The 12,500-nt window shown below is 51.8% G+C and overlaps 1 protein-coding gene across 1 annotated transcript in view; it reads left to right on the top strand.

Moving 5' to 3' along the window:
• LOC125950633 (uncharacterized) overlaps positions 1-12,500 on the top strand; it is a 91,367-nt gene that overhangs the window by 43,629 nt on the left and 35,238 nt on the right. Inside the window, exon 3 of the mRNA XM_049678801.1 lies at positions 2,472-2,516. Coding sequence (XP_049534758.1) covers positions 2,472-2,516 — 45 coding nt within the window. The remainder of the gene's footprint in view (positions 1-2,471; positions 2,517-12,500) is intronic.

The following is a 12,500-nucleotide window of genomic DNA, read 5'->3' as shown; positions in this document are numbered from 1 at the left end:
GCCTTTCCCTTCTTCTCACACTACTAGAGAATAGTAGTCGCACAAACAAAACGGCACTTACAAGCGGCCCCGCCTGGGGTTGTTGCGTGTATTGCGAACACCCCAAGTCCCAAGTGTGGTGTGATGCAATCGACCCCCGGGGGGCGAGGGGAGGACACGGGAGCGGGAAGATCACGCGGGATTGTGCCGCTGGAGCATCAGTGATGGCGGAGGCCCAGGGAGTGGGGTGTGCCGGATGCCACGCTATAGCGCGTGCACCAACACTGCACCACGGATGACGACGACGGCGACGACGACGACGACGGCGAAGGGCAGCACCAGGCAGTGCGTTGGAGCACCAGCGTGGCGGCAAGCAGCGTAAATTGAGTAGCGCGCGTGTGCCACCTACCGCGACGCTTCCACATCACCTCCCGGGACACCGCCCCTCCCCCGTCCTTGCCGCACCTTTTTCTACACTCTTTCATTTTACCTTGCCTCGGTCCTCGGTCTCGGTCGCGCCCTCGCGGCACTACCCTCATGTGACAGCCCTTCTCCTGTCGATCGACCCTTTTGTTTTTGCATGTGTTGGCGAAGTTGTTTAGTTTATTGACGAGTGTTGATTTGTGGCGAATATTGTTTTCGTTTTCGTATCCCTCTCGGCCAAGGAGGGGGAGGGGCTGTGTGTGTGTGCGCCCCGGGGGCTAGACGGACGGCCGGCCGGCCGGTGCAGCAGATTAGAGTGTTCCCGTTGAAGGTCATTTGAAGAAACATGCAGAGTAGCAGCAGGGCAGCAGAGGCCTTGCATTAGGCGGCGTGACGTCATCGGGGTAACGATCGCTGAAGGATGCACACGGCGCAAGGATAACGAAGGTATCCTATTGATAGCCAAACTTATGCAATTGACAGCTGCAAGCTGAGGCTCTCTAAAACGAGGAGTAAAGGGGACAAAAAAGGCGGAAGTAGTTTGTCGCGCGATCGCGATCGTGGTGAATACTCTTAAACAATGTCTGGTGCCGGGTTGGGGCGACGACGACGACGATAAAATGTAGTGCGCGAGCGCGTGCTACCATCGTGATCGTGGCCGTAGTATTAGTTTTGACGAGGGAGGGAGGGTGCTTGAAGCTAGGAGGGGCCACTGTTTACACCAATACGCCTTTGGCACCCGCGCCGCTGCCGGCTCTTTGTTTTGTCCACCACCACCACCTGCTCTTCCTCTCCTTTTAATTCCCACCACCTAACTCCCTCTCGTTGCGGCGCTGGAAACACAAACTGCATTCAAATGCAGCACTAGAGGCAGCACTAGCGGTTAGTAGAGTGTGATGGTCAGTTGCAGTGTGCGCGCGAGCGTTCAGTGCGCGATCATCAACACATCGATCGCTAAATATAGATCACTTCCTGAATTTACGCCAAATTGCTTCGCGCCGTGCCGTGTACACTATTAAAACCTAGCCACTGGCGAGATGGCAAGATGGCGTTGCATCTTGCTCCACCTCAGTGGTCGAAATGTAAGCGAATTCGCGCCCCCCCCCTTTTTGGAACAGTTTCTGAAACGTTTTGTTTCGACGGGATGCTGCTGCATTTCACTGCTCGGCATGACGGTGGAAATCGTTTTTTGATTAGATCATTAACAGTGGGCTGACGATCGATTGACATCATTTGGAGCAAAGCGGCAGCTTTGACGGGCTGCCCTTCCCCTGGTCCATGACCGACACCCCATAGTCTGTGTGTGTGTGTGTGCCGTACCCCGAGAGGGTGACGGAAAAACAAATAGCATTCCGTGGGTAAATAGTTGCAACTTGATACTTGATACTGGTGGAAGGGGGTGCCAATTGCGTCTTTGCATTTGTTTCTCTCTTTTGCTCTCGCTCTCTCTCTCTCACGTGCACTCTTGTAAGTGTAAAAATAAGGTTCTCTTCGAGCTGCAGTATCGACTAATCGGAGGGAAAAAAGGCAGAGAGAGAGAGAGAGAGCTCCCCGGTGAGGGAGAAAAGAGTCACCAGAGAGGTGCATAATCTGTCCCGGGGCTTTTCCCATGCCAAAACATTAGCGTTTGTTGTGAGTTTGAGTTTGAGTTTCCGTTTGTTTTCTAGCATTCTGGGTAGCTTCCTTCGACGTATCAAAGACCGTCGTCGTCGTCGTCGGCGGTCTTCTTCGTGCCGTATTGTCTCGTGGCACCCCTTCCTTTCCTCTGGCATCTCCTCTCATGGTCGTTTGTTTATCTTGTTTCGAAGTTCGTGCCGTCGAGGTCGAGGGAAAATGTACTCTGTCTCGTTCGTTTTCATCGTCGATGATGTCAATTCCGATGTTGTATTGCTATCAAATCCTTGGCGGTGGTTGAACTGATTCGCCTTCCGCGGGACATGATAATAGCATAATTTACGAGTAGAAGGACAAAATTGGGGCGATAGTTGATATTGATATTACATATCTACCACAATTATAAGGAAACGAATTGTAACATTTTCTCTCTTCTCTCTTTCCTCTACTTGCAGCCACTCACTCATGTCTCTCGCCTGAGCCTGTAAATCTTCTTCCTGGTAAGTCGATACTCGCCACTGAACAACAAACACAATTTCTTCCGCTTAGATCACTTCGAAGTACCAGAAGCTTAAGTCGATACGTCATCAGCACAACATTCAAGATATCTTTGAGAGGCAATAAGAGAGAAAAAGAGAGAGAACGGACGAAGTATATACAGTTTTCAAACGCAAACATCCTGCTCCTGATTTATGACTACACCACCGGTGACCGCGGTCCCTGCCTCTAATCTGCGATCCACACAGTAGTCGATGCCCTCGTTACTTTCTGCATTGTGGATCCACCGCAAGATCCACCAGTCCAGTTAGTTCGTTCGTTCGTTCGTTCCGGGAGCTCCTCCGGGAGTCCCTGGAGTCCCGCGATGTCCCGCGTACGACGTAATCTAAGACGCGCTAAAAAGCGGAGGGTAACGCGAACCCAGCGGAACAATAGTTTTATTTATCGTTACATTCACCGCGAACCGATAAAGCATAACAAACACACACACACACACAGAGAGAGAACTGACTGGCAAACAGAACAGACTGTTGGGCTGCAGTAGCAGTCGGTATGGCCACGGTTCGTTGTTCCAGCTAAGCATACAATTGCCTGCTTTGATCGGCGTGTGAAGGATGAGGCACTTCCTCCGGTGGAAAGGCAGAGAGGTAAAGGTAAAGTCTTTGGCTCGATGAAGGCTGCATTGCATTGCGTTGCAACTGCAACTGCAACCGAAGCAGCAGCAATAATGATTCCAATGCAAATACCGAAAACAGTGCCCTGGCGCGCTGGCTACCGGGACCGCGTCGCGTCTCAGTGGACACAAGCAGCATGGTACAATATTTGCAGAAACGATGTTTTCGCTCAATAACCCCCCCAGCCCCAGACCACGAGCGTCGTTTACGTTGAGTCAACAATGATGTCTGGTTTCGCCTTCGAGGGCTTCTGCTCCGGCTGCTGCTCCTCCGGCTGCAGTTGTTATGTGGGCTGGCGAGACTGCAGCAACGTTTACTTGCTCTTCCTCTGTGGAAGGTACCTACCGGGTGATACCGGTTGAGGTCACTCCGGCCAAACCGGGCGACGATGAATTGTCTAGCTGATCTTGATCTCATCATTTTCGATCCAGTGACCAATGAGCAGACACCGGCGAACGGATTGCACATTGCGATTACCATTTTATGCATGGCTGGCAGTTCAACGTGTCTTTTACATGTCACGGATCGCAAGTATGACGCCAGGAGGGAGGCTGATTGCTAATTTGTAAAGCATTTACTTTATCCAAGCTGCTGCTCACTCGTGTCCAAGAGATGCCAGATCCAGGGGGGCCCTATCTTAATCCAGGCGCTCTCTCTCTTCCTCTCTCCCTCTCTCTCCTTCCGGGCGGTGTGCTTTCGATCACGCGTCACAACAAATCAGCCGTGCAGTGGACGCAGTCTCAAGAGTCTCGCGCGCGAGCGATAGCCGCGAGATAAACGAAAGGAAAGTCTGGTGCATTGGCACCACAGAGACAGAAACAGAAACCCTCCCGCGGAATCGAGGGTAGCGGCAATGTAAAACATTATCCCCGTGCTCGGCCCCGGGGAAGCCAAAAACATATGCGCGCACCATCCGTGGGTCCGAGAAGGAGGTCCGCTGCGCGTCGTGGCGTCATGCAGCGTGCCCAATGATGACAATGATGGTGGGAGCGGGACTCCTGGAGCAGCGGAAGGTGGGGAAATAACACCAATTCATGTCAATGTCACTGTCACTCAACCCCAACATGCAACTGCAACACCACACACACACACAACGCTGTGTGGAAGAAGAAGAAGAAGAAGAAGCAGGGAGCGAGGGCGAAACATGGAAAAGGATGAGTGACCCGCGGGCGCGAAGTTAACGTCCTGCGAAACGGAAGGGGGGTTAAGGGGTGCCCGGAAGTGTACCCAGTACGCCTAGGTACCACGTCTCTGTCTCTGTGTGTGTGTGTGTGTTTTGTAAGTACTTGATTTCCAGAAATCAATATTCCTCCCTGTCTGTCAACTGGCCAAACAACAACAACAACAACAATTTGCCGTCGGTCACGGAGCGGCAATTGTGCGGCAAAATAAAAAGTAAATAATGAAAGAGAGAAGCAGAAGAAGGTAATACGAACACAGAACGAAGCAACAAAATGGAAAACGCGCTGGGAAAAAAACAATAATATAATCGGCAACGGGGTGGCGGCCAATTTGATTTCTCGCTACATTGTAGCATTTGGATGGAAGGTGGACAACGATTAGAGGGTGGCGGCGGCGGGGTATCCGCTGTGTCTCCCCCACCCTGGGCAAAAGGGGCAAGTGTTAGACAAGTTTGGTTTCCTTCAACCCCTGACGCTCGTCGCCGCTTTCCAGCTAGTTTAACCGGTACCAAACGAAGTTAAAGAAGCAGAAGAAGAACACAAGAAGAAGAAGAAGGTCATTTTGGGTCCCCTCCAGGAGAGGAGGGTCCCTGTCTAGTAGAAGCAACATAATAATTGATCGTTTCCGTTACTAGTTTGTGATGTGCGCAGGAGGCTTTGAACGAAGGATGGGGGGGCCACAACACCTTCGTAGCACTGTGTAGTCCAAGCAGGCCAGATAAAGTAGACAAAATCATTCACTGTCCCTGGCGTTTGAGCTGAGCAAAACGCTGCACCAAGAACCTGTCCCCTTGGGTCCAGTCCAATCGCGACAATGCAATGTGCAATGTGCAGTTCTCGACTAGTGCTGCATTCTCACGACAGTCTGATCGCTTTGATCGCTGAAGATGGCAGACACTAGATAAGACGAGTCGGCGACGACGACGATGACGACGATGCGCACGCCCATCCAGTCCAGGACATCTTCTCTAATCAAAAGGTGAACTGCACACCACCACCCATCATGGCATCATGGTTATCCCGTTGGATGACACCGTTGTTTTTTTTGTTATCCGTTCAATCATTGTCATTTTGTCGAATGTTGTTCGCACGATGGCCACCAGACAGACCCTTCTTCTGCTGCAGGTTTGAGCAGGGAACGTGTAAAGGCAACGGAGGATTTGCATTCTTGCCAATTCCATCCAGTTACCTGCTTCGATCCGGCTCAATGTACTGCGGATGATGATGATGATGATGATTGATGTCCAGAAGGTGCAGCATAGTGTCTAGAGAGTGCAATTCTCTCTCTGCCTCTCTCTCTCTCTGTCTGTGTGTGTGTGCAATGTTTAGTTTTTAATGATAAAACTGGACTCTGGTGGTAGCAATTGCTGTGGAATGGTGTGGAATGGTGTTGCTTACTGGTAAAACCAGTGGTGTGAGTTTTATAAATGGAATTTCACGCGTCAAACGCGTCTGACAGGACAGGTTCAGTGGCCGGCCACGATGTGGTCTCTCCCATGGCACGGATCATCTTTCTTGATTCTTAAATGCTTCCTGCAGCCAGCTGCATCAGACCTTCTGCTTCTTCTGCTGTTCCAATATTCGCAGAAATAAATCGAAAGATTTCCCTTCGATCAGGCAAAGATGAGTTTCAGGAGGAGCGCCTGGAATTCTTCCTGGAAGCTTCTGCCAAATTTGGTCCTGAATTTGGACACTATTGAAACACTACACCTTGTGGTGTGCCATGACCCTGCTGCTGGCATCATTGTGGAGGGGGAGACTGTCCGGGACTAATTAAATTTCAGCCAACCGTACCAATTGTGGTGGTCTGGGCCTGAGCCCAGGGAGAGGTGTTGTTGTTTGTTAAGTTGGTGGGCACACTCCGCCCTGTGCCCGGCAACTGGATCCTGACTACTGGACCTCAGAGGCGCACACACATACGACGCATCACGTCCCTCGAAAATCCCTGATCCTCTGGTGTTACGAAATCCATAATACTGCAGCTCAAAGCTACCACCACCATCATGGACATTGGAATCGCCCTGCCATTTCTGGCACCAGATTTTGGGGGTAGCAAACGCAGCCTGTTTGAGAAGCATGGGAAGCATTATCTTGAGTCGTAAATCTTAACCATAAACCATGCGGGATGCAGTAAGTATTGTGCCACCGCAAAACCGGCCCCGGCGTTCTGTGGCAAAACCTCAACCGGATGTCCGAGGATGGTGTGTGCGAGTACATTCCCTGAACCAGCCAGCAACCAGCAACCAGCCGCCTAGCCGCCAGCCAGCCAGCCAGACGAGCAATTGTTCAACAAGGCACAATGTTAATCACTCATCACAGCTTCTCGCTTGCAAAGTCCTTCCCGGCCTTCGCTTGGCTCACGGCGATCCAGGTGCCCCGCTCAACGCAGGGTTGCTTGGATGGTGTCCATGGGGACACATAAACAAGCGGTAGCTCAAACAAACAGAACGAAACGAAACGAAACCGAAACGAATTTCGTAGCCGCTCGCGCCGGTACTTCCGGAGTTCTTTGGGACCATCTTTATGCTGCTGCTGCTGCTGCTGCACATCGCCAGCGTCATAAAACATAAAGTGTAAAGTTGCCTGACCCCTTCCCCTGACACAAAGCCACATACACACACACACACACACACACACACACACACACACACACACAGACGGTGTTACTCCAGGAGGTGGTGATTATTTGGCCAAAAACAATTTCCTAAATGTGGTTCCCCGGACTTGCAACCGTACGGTGTCGGGGGTCTACCACCTTGGTCCTTGGCTTCCGGTCTGGCACACGAACCTGGCTCCCGGATCTAGCGAACGTCTCTAATCGTCCGCTTGATTCTTTTGACTCCCCCCAGGACGGTGGTAGACGGTGGCGGCGGGACAAGAACAGCAAACAACACTCCACACAACACTCCTCGTGGCCGAGGCTCGAATTCGGTTCGGATTCCTGCGGGAACCGAACTCGAGAAACGTCCGAAGAACGAACCCTCCGTCTGTGGTGTCTGTGGTGTTCTGCGGATCTGCGAACATGGGAATCACATTTTATCTCTGCTGCTGCACCCGTCCATTCCTGAAACATACATCATATAGACACATGTTCGAGTGCACAGCCGCACACACGGCAGCAGCAGCAGCCAGCATGTCGATCAAGCCAGTGGTAGGGAATGAGGAAGCTTCTTCTGCTCCGTCGTCGTCGTCGTACAGCTGTTCCGTGGATCTGCATGATTTGCATCCCGGCTGCACCACGATATGGACCGATGCAATGGCGCTCTATGGCTCATCAGGAACGAAAAAGTGAGCTAAATTTATGACCTCGAGTGGATTGATCAACTGGAACTTCCTCCCAAAGCGGAACCCCTTTGCAGAATGTTCTTAAAATGTAATCTTGAACAGTGCATTGCGTTGCGTCGATTTGTGGATGTTTGTTTGTGTTGTGAAGCCTCCTTTTTGAGGTAGATCAACGTCAACGGGCAAGAGCAGATTGGTCCCTCTCATGCACATGCTCATTTCCACGCCCGTTGTCGATCATCTTCAGTTCGAAATGCGACGAAGCGTCAAGTGCGCTTCATCGTAGCGCAGCTCAAGCTATTCAAGGGGGAAGCAGCGACCTTAGCGAAGCATTGCACAGCACACACACACACACACACACACACACACTTGAGTTGGTCTGCAATATGTCGAGGCACAATCAGCGTGAAATTACACACTTCCAGAATTGCGAATGGGAACGCCACAGGGCCACAGGGTGGAAGGGCAGCTGCTGCGAGCCAAGCGCTTCTTTGGACGGTTGGGTACAGGTTGTATAATCAGCAGAAGCGGCACTAGCAAGATGGCTACCGCGCTTCAGAGCCGATCCCCGGGAGTGCCAATTGTAACCCACTGTTTACTTCACCAACGGTTTGAATCGCCGCAAATGCCCCCAGCCCTCGGGCGTATGGACCACGACCCCACACACCTTCCCCATTCTGGCGCTGGTGTGCTCTGCACTTAATTAAAATTAAACTAATTAAGAGAGCGCTCGGTGTATAATTTTCACACCATAATCATTTTCGGTGGCTACCGGTGGTAATGAAATTAATATTTCATTCTATTTTATTATTAACGCTTACTGGTTGGACGTCGACTGGTTCCGCCACTGGCTCCCCACGTCCCCGATCCGACGGAAGAAAGAAAGATGAGAAGGAACAGCCACGATGGCGGCCTATTGCTTCCCAGCAGCAGCGCACTGGGGAGTGAGTAAACATACGACCACGGGGACGGCAACGGCAAAACTGGACCACTCTGGCGTGCCGCAACAAGATTTACATACTGTTTAGAGTGGCCAGGGCCAGGGTGGGGGGGACCGACTACATGGCGAAACGGTAGCAAACGGCAACCATTGGCCAGGGACAGGGACAGGGACAGGTACAAGAGAGGAAGAGCTAATGTTGAGCCGCGAGCTCGCATGTCCAGATCGGTTAAGAAGAACAATTTATGGTCCTCCTGGTCGGTCGGAGGACCAGGATCGCATTAACTTCCGCCACCGGTCGCCGTGGCCGTGGCCGTGCTCGTCCCACTACTACTACTACTACTCCCTGCTCCCAGCACCCTGCTCCCTGCTCTGGTCACGGCCATCGACGCGCGACACATGAATGTTCCATTGAACTTTCGTGTCCATCCGAAACCGAAGCCCGAAGCGACCCTTTCCTAGGATTTGAAGGGGCGCCGGCATTTGGGAGGTGACTCCACGACAACAACAACAACAACAACAACATGCCGCACGACGAACACGAGAGAATGCTAGAAGCTGCAAGAGCCGGGATAAGAATGCTGCACGATTCGCGAAAGGTGTCCACCGAAGAGATTCCGCGAGAGTCGTGCCTCAAGAACTCGCTGCTGGTGGTGTGTCTCTGGTGCTACACATTGTTTCTCTTGATTTATCTTCTATCCCCTCAATGAGGTGGGGTGGAAGTGAACGGGGAGAGGGCGTGAAAACAGCAGGCGGACGGAAGGGACGTACCGCATTATGAATTATTCATCCTCACGTGACGATATTTCAATACTCTCGGAGGCCCGTGAAGGCAATGTTCTGATTTCGCTCATTTTTCTTGCTCCATGCTGCGATGCAATGCGAAGCGATGATGGAAATACGACATAATAGAGACAGCAAACGCAAACGGCGCCTCGTGCCGTCTGTGTGTGTGTGTGTGTGTGTTGCGTCTAGGCGGAAGTACATGATAAATGTGGGCAAAACAATTGTTCCAACTTTCAACTCAAACCCTACAGCGGGTTTGACAATTCCGTCTGGCGTCTGGAGTGGTGATCATAACCTCACAAAGTGCAACAGTTCCACCCAGAGGCCTTTCGATCATGGAGCTCTTTGGTTTTGTTTTGTTTTTGGCTCTGTCCCAGGAAGTAGGCCACTTGGCCGAAAGAAGAAGAAGAAGAAAAGAGAAAAAAATCACCAACAAATTAGTTACGTGCGAAAAGGGTAATGGGCAAGGATAATAACATCCCGGCAGACCGCCGCCGCCGCCGCCCCGGTTTCGCGAATGCCTTTTTGATGAGATTGCCCTCGGGGGCTAATAAATTGCACTCGGTACGAGAGGTGTGTACGGTGTGCCGCTGCTGCCATTATGTTGACACGGTTGCCCCCTCCTGTTCCCTCCCCCTGGCCACTGGAAATTCGCGAAGATTGCGTCGTCGCGGACAAGGACACAAGAGGCAGACAAGAGAAAGTCTTAATCGCACCGCGAGGACGAGCGCCATCGTCGTAGTCGTCGTCGTCGTCGTCGTCGCTACCGAAATGTGGTGATGATGTGTGTGAGAAAGAGAAAGAGCGAGAGTGTGTGTGTGTAATAATGTGATAAAGAAACGGCTTAATCGAGATGCAGCAGCCGCAGCTCGCGAGTCGCAGGACGGCAACCAATTTTCTTCCGTCTGCCACCCGTGAGGCGCACAGAGAGAGAGAAGAGAAAGAGAGATGAAGGCACCGACCAGTCCAGTCCAGGGCCTACCCCGATGTCAATGATTTATCGCCCGCGACGGACACAGTCTTAAGCCTGCTGGAAGATAGCGGCGCCGACGCCGCGCGCGGTTAGCGGCTGCGGTTAGCCAAAGTTTATCCCTCAAATGCAGTTTATCCCTCAAATTAATTAGATCTTTCCCTTCAGCCACCTCCCTTCACATGGCCTCCCCCTGATCCGTGGTTGGTGGAACGTTGAAAACGCTAAAACACACACACACACACACAATGTTCCAGGCAAAAACGCAAAACCTAATGAGATATGCAATGGTCGGGAAAACAGAGAGAGAGAGAGCATGGCTGGGCGCGGGATGATGCGCTCCTCACCGGGGGTTGTCGCTCGGCTCGTACAATGGGCGGCAAATTGCCACTTTTTCTGTTCTGCTCCTTTTTCCCCCCTTCCGCCTGATGGCCGGTAAGTACAACATGTTCCCGAACCAAACCCCGAAGGGGTGGTGGACGAGTTGGTCATTAGTGGTCCGCCCGTTGCAGGCACCGAGAATGCCCGGCACAACCGACCGGGAGTGCATTTCACTCTTTGGTCCACGTGCAACGCGGCGGTTTCTGGCGCGTCGCGTAAATCCGGACGCAAAATGTATGCGCACCTCGGTGACGCAGTAGGCTGTGACGGGATGGTGGATGCTGCTCGAGCCCGACACCGACCGAGCCTACTGATGATATTGTCAACCGCTGCTGTCAATTCCGGGTACCGGGAGGGTGGTGTTTGGAGGCATTGGCATTGGGAAATCCGGTCGGAAAATTATGTCTATTTTGTCGTCGATTGTCGTCAGCGTTAGAGGCAGCAGCAGCCAGTCCGTTGTATGGCTTCGGGCCAATAACGCAAACGTTCGCGCGATACAGCGAACTTCCATTTCGAATGACACAGCTTCCTGTGTGGCCACTCACACACACTCACACACACACACACGGGCGCACATGTGGCCGCAGGCAAACGGTGCAAAAACGCGGCGTCGAACGAGTCGAGATGGGATTCGTCTCCTGTTGGCGTCACGCAATTAACGTCCCAAAACCTGAAACCCAAACCCACTCCGTTGTCGTTGTCCCCGTGAAAGTGGCGCGAGTTTTGGTTTTTGGGAGTGCATTCCGTTTTTTGCTGTTGCTAATTTCCTTCCAGCCACTTCACTTCGGGGCTTTTCCAGCTGGGGCTTTGCATCGTGGTGTTCCGAAAAGGGTTTCCAGTTACAATTGGCCTTAAACCAATTGAACTATTGACACGAATGTAAACACTCCGTGTGTTCTTCGTGCATTTACAAAAATGGATACAAAAAGAGGAATACAATGTTCCACCGGAGGCGGAATTCGGTTGTATTCCACTTGTCAAATAATATGCATCGGATTTGTGTTGGATGCATCACGAAAGAGAGAGCAAGGATCAGACTCCAGGAAATGGATGCAATGAGTGTCCAAAACAGGACTTCAAGTAGAATGAATGCTCCCTGCACTGCATTGACCACTGGAAAGGTCCGATTTCGACCTCGACTTCGTCAATGAAAACCTCCTATTCTCCGCAATCCTTGATAAGGCTGTGCCATGGAACCGAAAGGATCGGAAAAGTGCGAAAAGTCGCGTGGCATTCCGAACGCAATCGAACAATCGGAATATGGAGTACGGGAAAGGGAAATGGACAGAACAAAAAAAACCTCCAAAAAAAAATAAGACTAGTAAACACGTGGACAACACGCGAATATGGGAAACGGAAAAAGGAAGGAAAAAACAACCCCCCCAGGGAAACCCCAGGAAGAAGCGCGTTTGAGTAAAGTAAATTTACATATTCGACGAGCGACCCACGAGAACAGTACGCGGGGACTTGTCGACGTATTTCAAATCGTTGTTTCCATCGTTGTGTTTGGCACTTTGTTTCCGCACGCGCGGCACTCGTGATCGACAGAACCGGAACCCGGTGGTGGCCGGCCCCGGGGGGGGGGGGGGGGGGTGGTTGGGGCCTTTTGAGTTCTCTCGGACAGTCGAGTTCCCTCGAACCCGTTTGATGATTTTGATTTGGCCAATTTTGTATCGGTTCCTGTCCCTCCCTTTACTACACGATCCTGGCCTCGATCGATGTTCGCGATGGACTGTCACACACACACACAGGCAGACACACAATTTGTGCAA

Source organism: Anopheles darlingi, chromosome 2, assembly GCF_943734745.1.
Source record: "Anopheles darlingi chromosome 2, idAnoDarlMG_H_01, whole genome shotgun sequence".
NCBI classification, from domain to species: domain Eukaryota; kingdom Metazoa; phylum Arthropoda; class Insecta; order Diptera; family Culicidae; genus Anopheles; species Anopheles darlingi.
Note: the sequence above shows the minus strand (reverse complement) of the source record. Positions and strands in the feature narration are given on the sequence as shown.